Genomic DNA, 21430 nt, shown 5'->3' with positions numbered 1-21430 from the left:
GAGAGAGAGAAACGGGTGGGCAGCGCCGCGGATGAGAAGATGCAGGAAAAGATCCAAAAAGCGCTCGACCGTCTTCCGAAGGAACGTAAATGTCCTCAAGGATATGCTTGGGTTCAAAATACGACTGGCTTCAAGTGCGCGGGGGGTGGACACAGCATTTCTTGGGAGGAATTGAATCAATTGACTGGCTCGGGTAACTAGTAGGAAACCCATTCACCTCTATGTCGCTACTGTTGTGCCCATATCGTTACGTCTGCACTCACTTCTATGCTCTTCTCTTATTCTCCGAGTCCCATCAATTAGTTGACCTCCGAAACATGCTCATTTTCTTCTTACCAATGTAACTGTATTTTCATTAGGAACAACTCACGATATGGACAGCCTTCGTTGCATGATAGGCTGATACCAGTTGGACTGCAGAAGGCGACTTGTATACCACATGATTTGGTTCCGCGGATGCAATCTGCGTGACTCTCATGTCGTAGATGTGCACAATTAAAGTTGGCAGTCTGGTGCGTCACGGTACCATGCGTTGATCTGCGCGGCCAAGAGGAGGTACGTCTGGTTGAAGTTGCGGTATTAGTAAGTGTTGGGGATAGGTGTAGTACGAGTGCTTTAGCCTGTAATGCAGTGGATGTTTAATGAGGACGGCATAATCAATATTCCGGATAGCCTTGCGGATATATTGGAGATACGTCACCCACTGGGGGCCCGGTAGGTGAGTTGTCGGGCGCTCAGCTTAAACATGTACAAATAAATAAAGGCGCGCATCGGACTCAGGCTAGCGCTACGATGAATTTATCCTTCCAATAAGTATTGTCACTTGTTGAACACCGTTGCACTCGTATTTGCATCTAAGCATCGATCGATGAATCGATGAGGTTTCCTGATCGGTGGCATTTTGCCCGATTAACCTGCTTCGGCCTTCGAGATACCACATGTTCATAATTGATAATAATCCTCATTAATATTGCAAACGTGCAGACGCCAGTCGATCCTATTCGCTACCACCATGCCTCCTACTTCCTTTGCACCAAAAGTTTTCCGGCGTTAGCCGGAACCACGGCAACACTGTCACACACCAAGCATGAAACGGCTTGTTGACGTGGTTCAAAACGGTGACAGCGACGCACTCAGGAACGGACATGCAGGCACCAGCACCAGCGATATTGCATGAGGCGAGCATCTGTCGCTTGGTGGACGTGATGACGACTTCGGATGTAGCCAGAAGTAGCCACCATGCGTCAAGCCTGAGGTGTAGACCACAAGCGTCTTTGATGCAAGAGTATGCTGTCAACAACATGGAACAGCAAAATATCGTACAATTGTATCGCGATGCTGACACCACAGTCGATCCTGCATTATGATACAAAGTTCAAACTATGACGGACCTAGATGTCAGGTGTGAAAATCACCGCTTGCCTCAGATTTATGATTCGTCTTCACGCGCTTAATAGTTGGCATCCTGCTCAATGAGCGCGACGGCTCTTGAAGAGCGAGGCTTAATGGAACACTTGAAGGGTTTAGGGTGGCTAGAAGGGCATATATCCGGTTCAGCGCCGGACGTGATCAGATCTGCAACATACCTGACTGTGCCTGATAATGGATCAACCTCAGGGGTGATCTCAATACCGTTCTCAACGACCTTCGAGATATTGAACACGGCCAGTGACATCACGGTGGACAACCAGACCGAAGCTTCAGCGAGGTGAATACCTGTAAACGAAAATGAATTCAACGCCAGGATACAGTTTGGGAGCCGGGCATACCTGGACAAAGACTGCAGAGCATAAAGTTAGCATGGCACAAAAATCTACTGCATGCTTACCGTCTTCCAAAGCCGAAGCAGATCGTGCGGGGATCTTTCTCAGGCTCCTTCCCATCATTAGCCAAAAAGCGTTCAGGATTGAATTGCGAGGGGTTAGCATATCTCTTCGGGTCATTCAGCATGAACCTGCCATTATATTCTGTTCAAACATCGAATGTGGAAAAAAAAGCGTACTGACCAGATATTAGGCATGATAAAGGCACCTTTTGGGATGTAGTACCCGTCATGGATATCGTCCTTAGAGACGCAGTGAGCAAAACCTGGGATGGAAATACCATTCAGTAACTAGATAGTACTTTGGACGAGATACACAGACCGGTAGGGATAACAGGATGCCATCGTAGGGTCTCTTTGGCAAGCGCTCCGATGTAGGGGAGAGAGTCTTGGTCGGCGAAGGAGGGAAGACGATCGGGACCGATAACAGCATCTATTTCAGCCTGAGCCTTCTTCTGCACGTCAGGGAATAGCATCATAGCTAGGAAGAACGAGTTGATAGTAGAAACAATCTGGGGGAAAAAGTGTATCACTTTCAGAAGATGATTATCAGAAATATGGAGGGAGGGACCAACAGTGTCGGAACCGCCGGCATATAGACCTGCAGCAGTCCATTTCACGATGTGCTCGTCTTCCGCTGACAAAGTACCGCCTCTCAACATATTCGAGGTGAAAGACTCCGAGGCAATGCCAGCAGCCTGTGAAAGTCAAACTTTAACGCATACTTGCAGAATTATAGATGATGGTCACCATCTGATCCACGACGAAATTGTATGGTGCAGAAACGAATTCTTCAAGGTTGTCGTGCCATTCGTGGGCCAGACGCTTGAAGCCAGCACCAGGGAACCATTCAGGAACCTTGGCCACTAGAATGGTGAGGCCATTGGAAGCAAACATCTGAATGCTATGGCTTACAGAATGGTACAATATCAGCCATGAAAGCGCCAGGAGCGGTGGCACGCGACCACTGGGCCATAACGCGTTCCGCAAGGTCAACGAAGGGATCGTCATTCTCTTTCACCTCGTAACCATGAGAGATGCGAAGAATCACAGCGGTAGCAGTGCTATAAAAATCAAGATCGTGTCGATGCAATGACAAATTATACGTACTGTCGAACATGTGCCTGCAGTTGATTGGGTTTCGCGAACACACGCTTGAGGAATCGGCGAGTCTCTACCTCCGCGACTTGGTTGTATGTGCCCACAGCGGCGCGGGTGCCAGTGACGCTGTGCATTTTTTTGCGGTGTCGACGCAGATGGTCGCCATGAGGGAGGAGAATTATAACATTTTTCCAGCCAATAAGCTCGCCGCCAACAGTAAGAATAGGACGGTCAGAGTAAATAGCGCCCTTATTGTCCAGCATGTCCATCGCAGTCTCGACAGAGTTCAGCACTATGATGTGTTGACCCAGAACATTGATATGCGAAATGTCACCTGTCGACAAGACGTTGAAATGCAAGATTGTGTGAAACAAGAAACACTCACCATACTTCTTGCCCCACTCTGTGAATGTGAGCCAGGGCCTGATGTATGGCATGTCCATGATGTTCCCGATGAGAGGCCACCCCGGAGGGCCAGGGGGATATGGAGGGTTCTTCTTGTTGAACACCTGCTTAAGTAGATATACTCCGACACAAACAAGGCATAGGTAGAGCCCAGTGACGCTGGTGAGAGCCAACATGATCTAGTACTAGGAGAGGATGATCAACTCGAGAGTGGGATTATAGTGAAGCTTGCAGGACGAGATGAAAGGAGTTTTATACTGACCATCTTATCTATGACCTAAGCTTGGGCCCGTCACGAGGCTTCATTATTTGAAAAAAGTCTGAATGGAACAAAAAAAAGATCATCAATCTCATTGAAGTACCGTTTGGTACATTGCACTAGCACCTGTTGCTAAACACCGCCCACCCGATGACGAGTTTCTCGTTGTCGTTAGATAGTGGGTATTACAGTGTGGCACATCTGGTGAATGGCCGCTCTAGGGCTGACCTACATATTAGTAGACTCTTAAGCCAAAGCATTAGACTGATAACCTGTCTGTATATTAGGCGAGCCGTCGTTGCAGTCTGTGGATAGTAGGACTAGGGGCCTTTGGTGCTGAGTTTAAACGGCGGGGATCTCGGTCGTGTCACGGTTGAGTAGCTAATTACCGTACTATGATGGTAGTGACGAGGCCCACAAAAGGTTTTTTGATCTCAGACTCTCGTTTTGACGTTCTGCAATGAGTTACTTTGTGATGTGATGAGTATACTACTGTGCTCACGGCGTCGTGATCAGTATGCAAACGTACATGTAACACACTGTCACATGTCAGCGCTTCAGCTGTAACGACTGGCACTAGTATCACATACCATGATATATCTGCTAGACGTTGGCGCGAATGACGCCCTGGGCTGCGGCTGCGGGTCCCATGCCATAACATCGGTTTACTCCCCATCAGAACTGGGAGCGGAACTGCCCCGCTGTGGGCGGATGACCTGACTATCCAATGTGCTGCGCGAGTTAGAAATGTAACTTAGTAAGTTAGCCTACTATCGGTCAATGCGGAGGTGCGGACAGGACATATTGATACGGTATGCTGCGTGTTTTCTTTTCTTTTCTGATGGCTTACTTACTGGTATGATGCTTCCATTGTGCCACATTGATGCATATTTCATGCTAATCCGTATACGAGCAAAGCCGTCAGTCTAGCCTTTTAATTAATTGGTCTTATCTCTTTTACTGTAGAGATACGCACTTAGCTTTGATGCCATCCGGGTGTGACATGTGACCAACCAAATGAAGCGGATGTGCCTCACGAACCAGCACCAGCTGATGGTGATGAAGAGAATTTTGGTCGTGGAAAGTGCACACTGCAGATGCCATGGTAAATAGTCAGTACAGAAACATTTTTGCGTATGTCACAATTTACCTTCGATGAGTTCAATTTTGTGTGACAGTCACACGGATTTGTCGGACGTGGTGCTGCATTAGCTAATTATAGCATTCGACTCATTATCATCTTAGGGACTCCCTATGGCACCTATATCCTAGCGTGTTCAGTTTCTACAAATACAGGGATTATCTTGTTTGATATGTGCGTGAGCACTCTCCAAGGTTATACTGAACAAGAGGGTCATCAGGACTCGTTAGTAAAGTTGGGGATTGCTGGTGGGGCGTGACGTTCCATAATTCGAGCGAAGACTTATAGACACAGAGGTAAGAACAGGGACATTGATGTTTGATATCTGAATCGGTGGACGAAACGGTGAACAGTTCCCGTGATGCTCGAGTACAAATGTGAACATTACTTGCGAATCTGCGATAGTGAACATGTGCAGACCTTCTGAGACATGATGCAAAGGTAGTGATTTCTTGGTGCGAGCTGAGATATGGCGACTGGATATTCCTAAGATGAGATACTATCATGAGCACCCTCGGGCATTAATGGTATGAAGAAATGTCGTGAAGGTTGCATGTTTGAAATTTCTGTGAGTTCAGGTAAAAATTCTCTGCAGATCTTTAAAGTTTAGCGCACAGCATAAGTATCCTGTGAGTTTGGAATCAAGTGCCAGATAACTTGAATACACCGACACCTCTTATCATGAAACCTTCCAACCAGCCAACAAGCTCATCACCAATAATCCTTGCGGTAACGGGATACTACGACGTCGATGAACATCCTTGTCCCAGGAGAATGTTGTACTCAACGTATTGGTTCAAATTGTCTCAGATACGGCACTGCGAGTGATCGCTTGGCCTTCGTCGTTCGATTCACCGCCAAAGGATGGTGGAACTGCGGGAAAAAGATACAGGTAAAGATCAACGCTCAGCCGAGGGTCGGAGTCCGAGAGACAATTTCGATGGATGCATGTCAAACATGCACAAATAAAGGCCCAATCAAACCCCAACCGTCCCACTAACGATCCTGAATAAACTTTGTAACAATATTCATGACTCCTTTCAATAAATACTTTCACTTGTCGAGCATGGTATTTGCACTTTCCCAATCAACCTACCTCAGCGCTCGACCTTCGATAACGTTCCAGTATGAATGATGATATTAGTCGTTCGGCCAATAGCGCTCCCTAATGCATATTCATCATTAATGATCCCCATTGGACATATGCAGCAGGTGCCTGTCTACCTTTCGTGCTATCCACCACGCTCCTCGTTTCATTTGCACCAAGAAACCTCTTAATACGCACACTCAGTCACTCAGCCATTCTTCCCACTTCCTCGATGGACGAAAACAATCCACCTCGGAAGACGTTTGATATAGGAGAGAGGCGGGAGGACAGCCAGTCAAAATGTAGGGACTTCCGTCTTTACAACTATGCATTGTTTCTACTCATTACAGCCGTCCTCTCTCCCGGCTTTGAGAGAGATGGGTATCGTGGACGAAACTAGGATCATTTGTGCGTTCCTCAATTCTGCTCACTGATAATCTACCTAAGTATATGTTCATCCATCATCTTCTAGTTTATTTGACCCAGTTGAACAGTTCGGGTGGCGTGCGTTTTACCACAAATGATATGGGACGCTTATTCGATCATCGAGCTTGTACCAACCATTTTCCACTGCGACGCCGAACTAATTTGGAGCTTTGAGCACATCATCCAGTATGTCCTCATGTCACGCTCATCTTACTGATAGCCAGATTTCTGCAAGGTCAATTCAGAGGACTACATATAGGTCGAGGATCTGCAATCTCTCAACATGCGCCAAAACTCCATGTATTTTTATTACCTTTCTCGTCCAGGCAACGCAACTCGTGCTCCTCGTTTCCTTCCAATATTCTTCAAACGCGAGGGGAACGGTACGTAGGTCGCGAGAGACGCTTTCTTACCATCTACAACACGCTGCTAACCCCAATGATTATATGAATCTCGTAGAAGGAGTCTCGAGGTCGCTTGAAAGTTGCAATGGTGTGTGGATGGCGTTCTTTCAGAATAGTAAAACGGAGTTATGGGGGAACTTCCAAGGCAAATACAGTCATCCGAAATTCTGAATCGTAGCTCATCTGACCATTAGATGATTATTGTAGTTCAGGGCTGTACCTGGAATGCAGCCTAGCTATATTTTGACACGATCATGTACGTGGATCTGCCTAGTGTGTTCCCATCACGGATACGATTGTAGCGGGGGCACTTGACACAGTAACATCGTTAAGATAAGTCATGTTACTGCTAAATACATCGCGTTTGACGCTGCAAACTGTCCGCAGCTGACGAAGGCTTCTGGAATCTTAGAATATTGCATGATTTGATGATAGCCTGGTGACCGATAAGAGAATAACGGAGGCGCGGAAGCGAGGTGGTGACAGTGCGGTTTGGCCATAAATCCAGCGCTCAGCGTTTGTATAAGGCGTTCCAAGACATATTCGCAAGATACGTTGATGCAATGCGGAAGCGTAACGCACTGACTATACCCGGGGCCAAATGTTGTTTCAGGGATCGTGAGCCAGACCGGTGCCGATCAGCTGGTCATCAATAACCTGCTGATCGTATCAGAGCACCGTTATTGTCATGATTGAGAGTCTACCTTTCGAAAGGTCAACAAAAGAATCGGAGCCAGCCACTGCAGGCAACAGGGTGGGTTGGAGGCTTGCATTACGCATGAGTCTACCATCGCTGCTAGTCGTCCGAAAATTCTCTGTTATCTGAGATTGTTCCAGGGACGGGAAATTGCCATTGGAGCTTTCCTGGCGCTCTTGATATCGGACATATGCGATGTTGTTGACATGAACGCAAAAGACAAGAAGTAGAAGCTCTCTTTTTGAATTTTTTATTATAAGAAACAGTACTCCCGCTATCCTCCGAGTATCACGGCAAGGAATCAGGATGGGGCGCCTGCCTGGATCTGGCTGCTGGCATTCGTTGTATTGAACCTTGAATCGATTTTTGCTAGCTGGAATGAACATGATAAGCTCAAGTTATGATAATTGTACCGCATGGCTAATCACGGTCGATGTGTTGAAGGTAAAATATATCGACTAATTGAACTTGACTAGTACATGCAGGCTCCCGAGTCGATTGGGATAGTAAAGTTTACTCAAATTCGGGGGGCCGAGAAATTTCAGCCGGGTAGGGGAACTCCTGCACATGTGCATAAGGCAAATGTGTTACCGGGTTCGGGGAGACCTGCAAGCCTTTGCCAAGAAGTTGTTGTATAGGGGACTGGCGCGCACCTCACAATGACCGACTTTTAACGCTTGGTCTAGGTTAAACATTTTTAGCGGCCCGCGCTAGATGCAAGACGCCGATCAGGAGAAGATCCAGCCAATGATACTTGAAATTTGGTGGTAGGCGCTGTGAGATATCATGAAAATAGTTTTAGACCCAAAATGTGATCCATTGTCATGGTGTTTCATCGCTAGTTTGAATTCTGTGATAGTATTGGATACATGGCTGTGAAAAAATGACATTCGAGTATAAGCGATTTCCGCGGGAGGCGGTTCTGGAATTGTCTATAGGCTCAGTGTGATCAGTAACGTCGGGCGTTAATATCAATCGTTCTCAGGGGATGTAATGGTGATTTTTTCAGAGGTTCAATATCTCACAGCAAGTTCAGATAATCGCTGTGCGGGTTTTTGCGAGTGACCTAACCGGAAGATTGCGAGAGTACATATTTAAACGCATGAATATCCTGTAAGCCTGAAGTCAAGTACCACACGATCTCATTGCACCATCTCACCTCGACAATTATGCGAAACCCTCTGCTCATTCAGTCCTCCATCAGCTCAAATTCTTCTAAGTCATCATCTCTGTATCCGCTGCAAGCGCAGAGGGGACAAATGAGCCGGCAGCCTCCTATCGCACACGTCCAGAAATACGAGCGTCCGTGCCCAGTCCCCACTACTACACCCAATCGGCCCTTGGGTGTAGATGCAGTACATTACCGAGAATGTCCGCTGCTAGCACAGAGGGGACAAATAATCCGACAGCCTCCTATCGCACACGTCCAGCAATACGAGCGCGCGTGCCCAGTCCCCACCACTACACTCAATCGGCCCTTGGGTGTAGATGCAGTACATTACCGAGAATATCCGCTGCTAGCGCAGAGGGGACAAGTGAGCGGGCAGCCTCCTATCGCCCCCGTCCAGCCATACAAGTGTGCATTCCCAACTGCTGCACTCATTAAGCCCTTGGGTGTAAATGCAGTGTATTACCGACCCACCGTGGATGTCCCGGTGGTCGCTCAATATTACGTAAGTCCCCACAGTTGCTCAATATTGCACAATCTCATCCCCGGCTATCCCGTCATCATTCAGGCATCAGCTACCTGCTCGCCAAAGGACACAAGTTTGGTGCATACCCATATGTCATATTCTAACCAGCCCATTTCCGACTTCATCGGCAATAGCGAGAACTGGACACTCGCGTTGGATGTCCGTATCCCAGAAGACTTGGTCCACCCGACGCTCACGTCACTCTCATATACGGTCAAATATAGCACAGCGAATGATCACTTAGCTTGTGTCGTTCGATCCAATATTCTACTCGCAACAATTGAATCAGAGGAGCTGGGCGATAAGAAGACTAGCGAGGCTACTGCCCCTGTGTGCCTTTCGTCCGTGCTAGGCATCAAAGCCAATGACTTGGAGAACCAGTGGAACCACTTCGTAGATCGCCAAGAAATTCCTGTTAATGCCCGCATCGAGAACAGCCATCTGTACTTGCAGATCCACATCTCGGAGTATCCTACCGTAGCAATGCTGCGCTCTCTTTCAATAGATATCTTTGCTACTTGGCTGGGTGGAGATGAAGGCGTCCACGTCAAAAAGGTCAAGAAGCTGAAGCGGAGAAGGCAGCCGATGAAATGAAAGCAAAGGAGGAACAAGGCAGGAAAGCGGCAGAGAAACAGAAGGCTGAGGAGCTGGCCAGAAAAGAAGCCGAGGCAAAAAAAAAAGTCGCTGAAGTAAAAGTGGAGAGAGAGAAACAAGTGGGCAGTGCCGCGGATGAGAAGATGCAGGAGAAGATCCAAAAAGCGCTCGACCGTCTTCCAAAGGAACGTAAATGTCCTCAAGGATATGCTCGGGTCCATCATCCGACTGGTCAAGTGCGCGGGGGGGGGGGGGGGGGGGGGGGGGGGACACAGCATTTCTTGGGAGGAACTGGATCAATTGACTGGCTCGGATAACTGGAAAACCCATTCACCTCTATATCGCCACTGTTTTGCCCATATCGTTTACGCCGTCTGCACTGAAATCTATGCTCTTCTCTTATTCTCCGAGTCCCATCAACTAGTTGACCTCTGAAACATTTTCTTCTTACAAATTTAACTGTACTTTCATTAAGAATAACTCACGATATGGACAGCCTTCGTTGCATGATAGGCTGATACCAGTTGGACTGCAGAAGGCGACTTGCATACCACATGGGTTGGTTCCGCGGATGCAATCTGCGTGACTCTCATGTCGTCTATGTGCACAAGTTGGCAGTCTGGTGCGTACCATGCGCTGATCTGCAGTGTGCACGGCCAAGAAGAGTCTGGTTGAAGTTGCGGTATTAGTAAGTGTTGGGGATAGCCTGAGGTATAGTACATACGAGTGCTTTGGCCTGTAATGCAGTGGATGTTTAATAAGGACGGCATAATCAATATTCACGTACAGCAAGTACGGATCAACCTGGCAGAGATCAACGTTCAACACCGTGGCGATGCATGACGGCGGGCCAAACACGTAATCCAAAATTTGTCATGCCCACCACTACCACCAAAATGCTCATCACATCCTCAACACTCGTTCCCCGCCCTCCAGTCATCCCCCTCGTCCTCCCGCGCACTTCAAGTAATCCCAACACCACCTACGCTACCAAAGCGGTATGTCCGTCCATCGCAGCGGAGCTCGTCAAAAGCGACGGCTGAGACGTGTGCTCTTACTGACAAGTCTGTCGTAGTGAATGCACTTTGTTCTTCCAATATTTACTGTGACTAGTAGTGAGTATCACTGCACCAGTACTTGTACCCAGAAATTTGGCCGGGATTCCTTCAGCCAATCGATAATGGGCGCTTGAAAGCACAAGTTTGGCAGCCGCATGTTCACCCTGCGTACAATCCACCGCCTCCCTTGTTACAAAGAAACCTCCAATGATTCAGACTCAGCTCTTCATTCAATTCACTCCATGAATGAAGATCACTATCTTCGGAAGAAGCGCTAGGTCTGGGGATTGCTGACGCGAAGTCATTCGAACTCTCATTTGGCGGAGAAGAGAGGCTGGAGGCCAGCTAGGGATGTATGAACATTCGCTATCACAACTACACCATTATGATCACAGCTGCCCTCTCTCCCACCTTCGAGGAATGAATCTCGCAGAGGATTATTGAGGTTGGTTCTTCAGTGCTTGGACAAGATGACCGAGCGCTTCGCTCGAAGCGCTCGGCAGTCTCCCAACCCCGAACCCACGACTGCAAGGTCCACATGGGATCAGATCAGGTCGGACCTGATTAGGCCAGGCCCAAGTTACGGTCTGGACATGGCGTCTCATACACATGCGTAGAATTCTTACAAGAAGCAGCAGCCCGCCACAGGGGTCGTGGACACGCTTGTCATCCAAGTCTCGACTTTATGTTGCCTCGTGTCTATGATTCGGTCAAATAAATCAAGATTGATACCAGTGGATGGTGGTGGGCGGTTTTGATTCTTTCGCGGGCCATGGGTCACCCTCACGTTAATCATGTTAATTCAGGCGCCCTGATGAACAGCTGAATATTGGCATCGGTCTGAATCATGACCCGACATTTGGCCCTGTTTATAGTTAGTGAACTTCACTTCAGCACTGCTTAACATATCTTCCGAATCACATTGTCTTGGAACGCCTTGTATAAACACTGGGAACTGAATCCTTATCTTTGTGGACAAGAAACGAACGACTCCGATTGTCCGCACGATGAAGTCAACTGTTGACCAGGGCCAGACACGGCCGCGGTAATGTATGTTAAACCTCCGACGGGGTATTATTGTTGGACATTTCTCGGACTCTGGAGTAATCAACAACCTGGTGACAGCTTGGAGAAATGAAATGGGAGAATAAAAAAAGAATTGAGTGGAACGGCTACTATCTCCTTTTTATTCATTGAATGCATTCGGCATCTCGATTCCCCGTGGAGGGACTTTGTCACTACAGGTACACTCCGATAGCCTGAGAAGGCTTGAGTAAATCTCGGTTGCTGTTTTTCAAAATGTAACACACCTGTCAGACAAGAGGACGGTGCTCAAGTTAAGCCGACATTGTCATTGACATTATAGAATTGACCAGACCTATCAGCATAGCAGTGAGTGCCAGTGCAGTTACAATTACGCGGGAAGGAATCATCTTGCCTTGGGAAATAATGGGAGTTGAATGAATTCTTGCCCTAGAGATGGACGCATGTATCCATAAACTTATTGCTTACGATAAGGGCCTCTTACCAGATGTTCAGCATATAAAGAACACTGAGACAGTATAAAAACGCACAGCGAACACACCTCAGTGCAACACACCTGCAATCCCTCTACCAATGTCCTTATCAACCTCTAGTATAATGGCGTCGCAGCAGCTGACTTCACGCGTTACACAACCCTCAGAAACATTTGAAGGTCATCACGAATGCACCTCTGCATTTGCAGTTTTGCCCGACGGACGGCGTATGGTCACCAGTTCGAGGGCCCACAAGACACTTTATCTGTGGGAATTGACGACGAAGAGTTTGTTAAAGCGTCTGGTAGGGCATCCCAGTGATGTGTTTGGATTTGTGGTATCACGAGACGGGAGATTGATAGCAAGCTGTGATGTCACTGGAGGGATCATTCCTTGGAACGGAGAAACTGGAGAATGTCTGCTTACTAATTCTAAAGCCAAGATCACCGCTACCAAAAATGGGTCAACTTCCCACATCAGCCCTGCTTTTCCAATCATCTCAGCCTACGAGTCTACTGCAGTCCTATCGCTGGACTTTTCTGCAGATGGAACAATTCTGGCGAGTGCGGGCGACCGTACAGTGAAGTTTTGGAACACAATTACGTGGCAACAACAAACTGCCACGATCACTCCGAGTCCTGATGCAGTTGTCTGCTGCGTTCGGTATTCGTCGTCTGGCGAATATCTTGCCATCGCGACAAAGCAGCCTCATGCTCACAATATCTTCATTTATAATTCAGTAACAATGCAGCTTATCAATAAGCTCAATGGCCACTCGGGTGGCACCTCCATACTCACGTGGACGTTGCAGGGAGCATACCTTCTCTCTGGGGGCGGTAAAGACGACCCTACCATTCGGGTGTGGGACGCATCGAAGGGGAACGAGATCTGCTCCTTCCGTGGTCACACTGATCAGATCAAAGCCATTTCTGTCAATGAGTCCAACACCATCATCACTTCCACATCTCGTGACAAAAGTGTCCGCCTCTGGCCGTTCCCGATTCAATCCAATACACTCAAGCTCTCTACCGGCGCGTTTTGTGACACGTTCTCCGTGGATGGCAAGTATGTATTCGGCGTAGGCGATGACCAGAAGATATCACAGTGGTTACTACCTTCGAGACCGGTGCTGGTATGTTCCCGTTGATTTCTAATGATTTCATCGTCTCATCTCGCGAATTTTAGACAAGAGTTCCATTGGATCATGTTATTAGACAGGTATGCTCTCAACATTAACTCTGAGAACGCGATTCAAGCATACCACAGATCAACTTCACCAGGACTATGTCCAAGGCCGCCCTCAATGCGTTTATTTTTGGGGGCTTGTCAGACCTGTTGAAAGCTGTGGAGATATTCACAGAAGCAATAACGGCAGATGTTAAGAACTACATCAACTATGTGCACCGCGCAACTGTTTATATACGCCTATGCAAGTGGGACGCCGCGCTTGAAGATGCAGAGAAGGGGAGTTATACCAACTAATACCGAGTCCCTTGAAGATATACTAACTTGAATTGTGATATAGTCTATCAGCATTCAACGCTCAACACTAGGCCTTATGTTCAAGAGCATTGCTCTCTACGGAAAGAGGCAGATTAAGGAAGCGAGTAGGGCATTTGATCGCGCGTTGCAGTTTGCGACTGGAGATACAACAACCCATCTTCTTCTTTTGATCAAGGTGGGTTACATTTTTCTTACATGCTCCGTGCTTCATTATGATTTGCAGGCTATTGCAACGTTCAATGCACATGAATATGACGAAGCAATCATGTACGTTAAAGACATGGCCGAGGCTTCTTTTAACCATGATGCCGATCTTCTTGTTTGTAATATCGTACAAGTGAGTATCAACTCCGGCTCGTGGTCTGAAATTGAAATTGATTCTGTGCTTCGCGCATCAGACATACTTCTACGCCGAAATGGCACTTGCTGCCTCAGAAAGCAACATTCGCGAGAAGGCCATCGAGTACATCACTACCGCTCTCAAAATCGCAACTACCTGTTCACTTGAGAAAAAAGACGTTTCCATATACACAGAAATCGACGTGGTACGTTGATACACAACACAACCGACTCAAAAATGATATGTGTGTGCTCAATTGCGCTTTTTTTTTCCAGATTTTCGGGTGGAACCTGAAGTCATTGTGGCAAAAGATAAACAAGTATCGCTGCCTTATACTCTTCCGGACGTGTAACATCGAAGCGCTTGAGTGCTACCGATTATTGATGGAACCATGTGACAACGCTGAGAGGGAAAGCTTAATTGCTTGGTTTGCTAGTGAGTCTTTTCAGTCACGTCAACCATACTACCGTTCTCAACTATCTTTCACTCAGCTTACAAGGGTGTGGGGTGTATGCCGCATGCAACTCAGATACAATCAGCGACAGATGTAAAGGCGAATAAGAACGCAGAAGATGACGCCACCAAAGCGAGCTTAGAAAGAAAAGTCGCCGAAACAAATGTGGAGAGGAACACAAAGGTGGGAAGCGTCGTGGATGATAAGATGCAGGAAAAGATCAAAAAAGCGCTTGACCGTCTTCCAGAGGATCGCAAATGTCCTCAAGGATATGCTTGGGTCCAACATTCGTTTGGGTTCAAGTGTGCCAAGGGTGGACATAGCATTTCTTGGGAGGAATTGGATAAATTGGCTGGCTCGGATAACTAGGATGCTTGACAGAACCAAGTCATTCGCCTCTACATCGCTATTGATTTCCTCATTTCTTCCAACTTATTACGTCTGCGCTCCCTTCTTTGTTCGTCTCTTGTTCTCCGAGTTTCATCAACCAGTTGACCTCCGAAATATACTCGTTTTCAATTCTTACAAATGTGACGATATTTTTATAAAGAACAACTCACAACCTTCGTTGCGTGATAGGTTGATAACTTGACTGCAGAAGGCGAGTTGTATACCACATGAGCTGGTTCCGCGGAAGCAATTTGCGTGACTCTCACATGATGTCCCCGTCGGTGTGTAGTCTTTCCGTACCTCAAAACATGTTGGTATCACACTCATACAAGGTATACGTGCGTACTAATGTACTACATCATTAATTGCATCTCTTATGCTACACCGTGGGCGCAAAGCCAGCTTGAGGAACAGCGCCAATCAGCAACCAGATTATTAGTAACTGAGCGTCTCCATAATCCCATCCAAAATCCTGACCGCATCCGGCATATTAAACTTCTCAAACTGCAGCCCAGCTGGGACACTACAACAATGAAAATGAAACGTCGTCAGAAACAGAGGAGAGGGGGATATATAAAAACGACACTCACTCCCATCCCGTAATCCTCCTCACAGGCGCCTCCAACCTCAAAAAAGCCCTCTTTCCGACCTCAGCGGCGATTTCTCCTCCGACGCCACCCGTCATACCCGCTTCGTGCACGATCACGAGCCTCTTCGTCCTGCGCACGCTCTCTACGACTGTTTCGACGTCCCATGGTAATATCGTTCGGAGATCGATGAGTTCAACTTTGGCGTTGCGAAGGGAGGGTGGGATGAGTGGTGCGAGTGAGGGTGGTGGGGAGTTGAGGAGACGGAGGGCGGATTCGCAGTGGTAGACGGGGGTGCCCCATGTTAGGAGTGTTAGATCGGATCCTGGGATGAGAATTTCGGCGCGGGAGAGAGGAAGGGAGAAGTCGTCGATTGGAACTTGTTCGACTGTGGGTGAAGTCAATAATATATACAGGGAGGTTGGGAAGGGGAACGTACCTGCAGAACGATAGAGGATTTTGGGCTCCATGAATATGACTGGGTTGGGATCGCGGATGGCTGAGAGGAGGAGACCTTTGCATTGGATTGGGGAGCGGGGTATTACGACCTAGCGGTGCATGAGTTCATTTAGAGATTCATCATGGGATTAGCAGTATGAACACACCTTGAGACCAGATGCGCCCATGAAGAACCCTTCAGGACTCTGTGAATGGTATAGCCCACCATGACCCACGGCCATGGTTGGCGTACGCACGGTTAGCCCGCCGATAGAGAAGTGTCCACCTGAACGGTAGCGAAACTTTGCGGCTTCGTTCACGAGCTAAGTTGAAGGTCGATTTTGAAGTCTAAGATTCGGATAAAGTGGAACGAACCTGATCAAATGCGGGGAATATATAGTCAGCGAACTGAATTTCTGCGATTGCAGTATGCCCCATGGATGCGAGGCCAATGCCAAAACCCGCGATACCTTGTTCTGTCAATGGGGTATTGAAGACGCGTTCGCGACCTGCAGCACGATCAGTTATGGATACGACGTATATTATTAAAACGTACCAAATTCTTCTGCTAGGCCCTGTTCGATGAGTGAGGACAAATGATGTATGAAGACATGGCAATGCATACCATTGTGCACCTAAACACCCCGCCAAATGCTATATCCTCACCAAATATGACGGCAGTATCATCCTTTGAGAGTGCAATACTGAGACTGTCAGCAGACCTTCTGGGTAGAGAGAAATGGGTTACCTAAGGGCGTCCCGCACAGCTTGATAGAGATTCATCTTGCGTGTCTCACGGCCGCCGATGATGTTACGGTCAGATTCCTCATCTTGCCATGATATACCTGGCGTTCTGAGAGCAGATTCTCGTGTGATGCGGAAAAGCTGAGAGGATGCGACGGATGAAGAATGACCGCCTGCGGGTGGGGGCTCGATGGCAGTAGTGCTCGCTGTCGTCTGCCATCGACGGGACTTGTTCCGGGTGAGTGACACAGTCACCTGACGGTTGAAAGAGAGACTTACGAGTGCAGGAAATTTAGAGCGCAGACGACGGGCGAGCATTGGGAAATCGACTAGGTATTAGGACAAGGATAGGGAGAAGACAAGATCCGTGAAGCAAGGCAGTTAACATTCTCCATTGAACCGAAAGTCTAATAATTGATCGTAATTGAATGACTTTGGATACCAAATGGGATCGTCGGGCCGGATTTGTGCCGCAGTATGATATCTCTTTCAGAATCATGATACTTATGACTTTTAGTTTTTAGCTTCAGGCCTGATCTTAATTTAAACCCAGAGTTCGGATTCGCGAAGTTAGTAGGATCATACCGTGGTCTAGAGGAGGAGCAGGCCTGTCCAAATATATGACCGTCGCATGACCTGTTAAGCGGCGTAGGAATTTCTCAAGGTCCTACCCAATGCAGATTAAGCTTAAGTACTGTTGCTAACACCTTCTCATCAACAGTATGGAGAGCGACAGTGCATTCGTGGCTCCTGAGGGCGTTTACTCTGTCACTGAGGAACATAAACCTCTTCCAGTTCCCGTTCACTCTTCTACAGCAGCACAACCCATCTACCAAACTCGCCTTTCATCCATCACAGTCCGCTTTCCACCAAAGCACTCAGTTTCCCCAGGCCTCGCCCAGTTTCTTGGTGCAAATCTAACAAAGGATCTTAAAAAAGACAAGGAAAAAGAGCGGGAGAAAGAGAAAGAGGCCGTCGTAAAGGAGCGCCCCTTGCTGGAGGAGCGGAGCATGTCATCCAGCAGCACCCCAGAAGACAGCTTTTCATCTCCAGATGTAGTAGCTACCCCAGATCTCTCAGCAGAACCCCAGCAGTACAAGCTCTTCTCCCACCCTTCCGTCTCAGTAGGTAAAAAGAAATTGAACATATCGCGACCAAAACACAACATGCGCACCACATCGTCCACATTCATCACACGTCTTCAAAGCACTGAAGGTCTCAGCAAGACACTCGCAGCGAAACAAGGCGATGTCACATTCTTGTTCTATAATACTGGAAAGGCCTTTTTGTGGATTGAGGTGGGGTCAAAAATCAAGGTTCGTCATCTAGTCCTTGGCCGCGCAAAACGCTGCATGATTCTACCAGGACCCACTAACAAGGATTAGCTTCTCTGCATACCCAACTTGTCACGACGTAAACCCCTCCACCGCATCCTCAGAACGACTAGACGTTATCATAGGATTCAGCACAGGCGACCTCGTATGGTTTGGTATGCACCTCATCTCACGCCTGTTCTTCTGCTCACAGTGATTAATCAGACCCAATATCAAGTCGCTACTGCCGCCTCAACAAACAGGTAGTCAACCCCACTTCTATTGTAAACACATCTCACAACAAAATACTAGGGCACTATTTCCTCCTCCTTATGCACAGCCGTCCGTTGGGTTCCCTCCTCTCCAACCCTCTTTCTCGTCTCCCACGCAGACGGAACCATAATCGTTTACGACAAAGAACGCGAAGACGGCATATTCACTGCCACCATTCCAAATGGACTCACAAATACCCCGCATATAACCATCAACGCACATCATGCATCTCCTGTAAGTGATGAATGGGACCCCCTATCAACGATATTTGTCACACCTCCGCCATGGCATCCAGAAGCAATCGGGAGGGGAGAGAAGGGCGTGGTCGTGAAGAACCCTGTAAGCCATTGGCGTCTATGTCGCCGTAGTGTCGTCGGTCAGTGAAGCCTCTTTAATACTCGCATTGGGAGCTCATCCTGGCTAGACTTCGTATTCTCTCCTGATAATAAATATGTAGCTGCCATTTCAGACGATGGGTGTCTGAGGGTGATCGATCCACTTGCAGAGCAGTATGTCGTCTCCTCCGATCGCTGAGCAATCTTTAATCTTTAATCCAGGCTGGTGGACTGCTATGCATCCTATTTTGGTTCAATGACATGTGTTGCATGGTCTCCTGACGGGCGTTTCATCCTCGTGCGTTTCATTCCAAGTTTCCAATTCAATGAACTCATCTTTGATTATCCATCCTCGACTAGACCGGCGGCCAGGACGACCTGCTCACCATTTTCTCCCCCTGGGAACAACGAGTCGTCGCACGATGTCAAGGACACTCCTCATTCGTCTCAGCCGTTGCTTTCGACGAGCTCCGCTGCGATGGACGGACATACCGCTTTGGTAGCGTAGGAGAGGATAACAAGCTCATTCTCGTGCGCTTTTTATTGCACCTATAAATCGCCATTCACTCAACTAATTTGACAGTGGGACTTTTCCTCTGGTGCTCTTCATCGCCCCAAACTCCTCGGAGCACACCATCCGCGCCCATCAATGTCATCTAGTATCTCGCTCGCTCACCGACGCGGAACGGGGTCGACCATTCAACTATCTGCACCACGGTATCATCCTGCGCCTTCGAGGAATGAAGTGTCGACTGTACAACCTGTATTGGTCAGTTTTCCTTCCCTCTTCCGTTTTTCTACATAACTTTCCCATTATGAAGGCAATTAGTTGACATATAACGCACAACAGGTAAAACAACTCGACGCCGATCTCCTCACATCCCTCGCCTTCCTCCCCCGCGCGCTCATAACAGCATCAAAAGCAGGCCACGTCCGAGTATGGGTACGGCCACTGGTCATGGCTCATGCTAATAGCCCTAGGAGAAGGCATACGCGTGGGACGTTGTCTGTAACAGATTTTCGGGGGGTAGTTCATTGAATCGGGTTCATAGTGGTTCGATCCGAGTGTTGAACTTTGTAGTGATGACGACTTCGGCGTCGTTGGGAAGCGGAGATGAGCGACAAGGATCTAATTTATTTGTGGATTATGTATATCTCAGCGTAAATTCCGCATGCGCACGTACCAAGATTTATCGATACCACTTATAATCTTATCGGTTTTCTCTGCCCTGAGTTGATGTGTGGCGTATCAAGCATCGCTGGATCTCTCCTCAAAATCATCCGTCATATCATTCGCATCCTCCGCTTCACTCGCTGTCCCCGTCTCACCCTCATCATCCATATCTTCCATGCTTGCATCCAGATCTGCTCCTGAATCGTCGTTCTCCTCGCCATCCTCGTTAATCGAAGGGCCGCCGCCTGATTGGCCGGTATCAGAACCATCGGAATCGTCTTCTGCCTACAAGACAGCATGAGAAAAACAGCTTCAAAACAAAACACGAAAAACCAATGCAAAACCCACGCACCTCGTTCTTCTCCTCCAACTGCGTCGTACTCCTTCCAATAGGAACGAGCCACTGGAACCCTCGATTCCTTATCCCCAAGTTCTATTCCAGTCGATCACGCGTCGATATGGACATGATATAATAAGATATAATTTGCGTGGAGTATCAGTAGGGAATCGCATCGCAGGAACGACTTCAGGAGGGGGCACGTACGGAATCTTCAAGTTCGTTCTCCTCGTCTGAGAGATCGTCGATTTCGCGTTGGAGATCGCGTCGGGTGTCCATGCGCGCGGGGTAGCGATCGAGTTTTGGGAGTGGGGCTGGGTTTACTTGGGGTGCGCGTGGGAGGACGAGGGGGATGATTGGAGGCCGGGGAACGAGCGTTGGGGATGTGATGGGCATTTTGGTGGTAGTGGTGGGTGGGCGTGACAAATTTTGGATTACGTGTTTTGGTCCTTCGGAGTGTTGCGGGCCCGTAGTAGTTGGGTATAAGCAGGCGCTCATGCATCGCCACGGCGAGCAGTGAACATGATCTCTGCCAGGTTGCAACTGGATCCGTACATGTGCCTCGCTGTACGTGTTTATCCTTACGCCCGAAAAGTTCTTGCTCACAGCGTGGCAGTAATATCTGCCCGTGCCACTGTCACGTTGGCTGATCCTCGGACACTCCAAGTTCTTTTCCTGTGATGCGCTATCAATGATAAAAGAGTCTATGACGGTGGGTGTTTTGCTCGCATCCCAGCGCTCCTTGTATAACTGATGCTGCCAAGACTCTCAGGCTCAGGTTTGTATCGACCCTTTCAGGTCTGGCCCGAGGTGCATCTTTGTGGCAGGAACGGCATCTGCCTTCCCAATTCTTGATGTGGTTTAGCTATATCTCCATCACCCCAGGGAACTTCTTTGCGCCTTTCACGTATCAAAGAGTCATCGTATCTGTCGGCTGCGTTCCGTTCGCATCGTCGTCCATAGCTCTGGATTTTCCTACTCTTTGCCATAAGTCCGCTCTAGGTTGGCTCATAATGATGTGGACTGCGACTACGATAACGATATTGTCAGCTGTCTGATCCCATCCGTGTCAACGGTACATTTTGCCCGGCTCGGATGCACGTCGCTATCACATGATCCAGAAACACCGCGACACTATGTAGGTGCAACGAATTGGCTTTCTCGTGCACGTTATACCATCTTATTTAGGGAGACGACTCGTAATCCATATTATCAGCCCGGAACGCGCATACTCATTCATGACTGTGAGTATGTTTTTGCAGGTGTACACAACGATCTGCGCTTTTAAAACGTCTGGTTTCCAGACTCAGCGAACGGCACTATACCTGAGTGCCTAA

At 48.1% G+C, this 21430-nt stretch overlaps 5 protein-coding genes across 5 annotated transcripts; 2 read left to right on the top strand and 3 right to left on the bottom strand.

Moving 5' to 3' along the window:
* Positions 1 to 1450: 1450 nt before the first annotated feature.
* F5147DRAFT_582261 (cytochrome P450) lies at positions 1451 to 3504 on the bottom strand (the record flags this gene model as incomplete). Its single annotated transcript, XM_041431643.1, has 11 exons — positions 1451 to 1532; positions 1587 to 1716; positions 1740 to 1780; positions 1829 to 1954; positions 2007 to 2088; positions 2145 to 2334; positions 2398 to 2520; positions 2573 to 2688; positions 2738 to 2886; positions 2933 to 3257; positions 3309 to 3504. The coding sequence occupies 11 exons, from the start codon at positions 3502 to 3504 to the stop codon at positions 1451 to 1453; spliced, it is 1560 nt and encodes a 519-aa protein (XP_041289462.1).
* Positions 3505 to 8511: 5007 nt separating this feature from the next.
* F5147DRAFT_777110 (uncharacterized protein) lies at positions 8512 to 10673 on the top strand (the record flags this gene model as incomplete). The annotated part of the gene is made up of 4 exons (XM_041441947.1): positions 8512 to 9015; positions 9079 to 9591; positions 9615 to 9819; positions 10567 to 10673. 4 exons carry the CDS (start codon positions 8512 to 8514, stop codon positions 10671 to 10673), a joined length of 1329 nt encoding a protein of 442 aa, XP_041289461.1.
* A 4508-nt stretch (positions 10674 to 15181) lies between these two features.
* On the bottom strand, positions 15182 to 17054 carry F5147DRAFT_710877 (thiamine diphosphate-binding protein). The gene is made up of 9 exons (XM_041438290.1): positions 16941 to 17054; positions 16666 to 16889; positions 16543 to 16621; positions 16474 to 16492; positions 16293 to 16426; positions 16085 to 16240; positions 15919 to 16027; positions 15483 to 15867; positions 15182 to 15415 (listed from the first exon to the last, which is right to left on the bottom strand). Exons 1-9 carry the CDS (start codon positions 16977 to 16979, stop codon positions 15328 to 15330), a joined length of 1233 nt encoding a protein of 410 aa, XP_041289460.1. The 5' UTR covers positions 16980 to 17054; the 3' UTR covers positions 15182 to 15327.
* Positions 17055 to 17383: 329 nt separating this feature from the next.
* Positions 17384 to 19621, top strand: F5147DRAFT_582307 (WD40 repeat-like protein; the record flags this gene model as incomplete). Its single annotated transcript, XM_041431645.1, has 9 exons — positions 17384 to 17977; positions 18027 to 18150; positions 18200 to 18237; positions 18287 to 18623; positions 18672 to 18756; positions 18805 to 18880; positions 18943 to 19113; positions 19166 to 19351; positions 19433 to 19621. The coding sequence occupies 9 exons, from the start codon at positions 17384 to 17386 to the stop codon at positions 19619 to 19621; spliced, it is 1800 nt and encodes a 599-aa protein (XP_041289459.1).
* Positions 19622 to 19831: 210 nt separating this feature from the next.
* F5147DRAFT_655637 (uncharacterized protein) lies at positions 19832 to 20489 on the bottom strand (the record flags this gene model as incomplete). Its single annotated transcript, XM_041434003.1, has 3 exons — positions 19832 to 20041; positions 20109 to 20189; positions 20301 to 20489. The coding sequence occupies 3 exons, from the start codon at positions 20487 to 20489 to the stop codon at positions 19832 to 19834; spliced, it is 480 nt and encodes a 159-aa protein (XP_041289458.1).
* Positions 20490 to 21430: the final 941 nt, after the last annotated feature.

The sequence above is a fragment of the Suillus discolor genome (assembly GCF_016758755.1).
Source record: "Suillus discolor strain FC423 chromosome Unknown F5147scaffold_55, whole genome shotgun sequence".
NCBI classification, from domain to species: Eukaryota; Fungi; Basidiomycota; class Agaricomycetes; order Boletales; family Suillaceae; genus Suillus; species Suillus discolor.
Note: the sequence above shows the minus strand (reverse complement) of the source record. Positions and strands in the feature narration are given on the sequence as shown.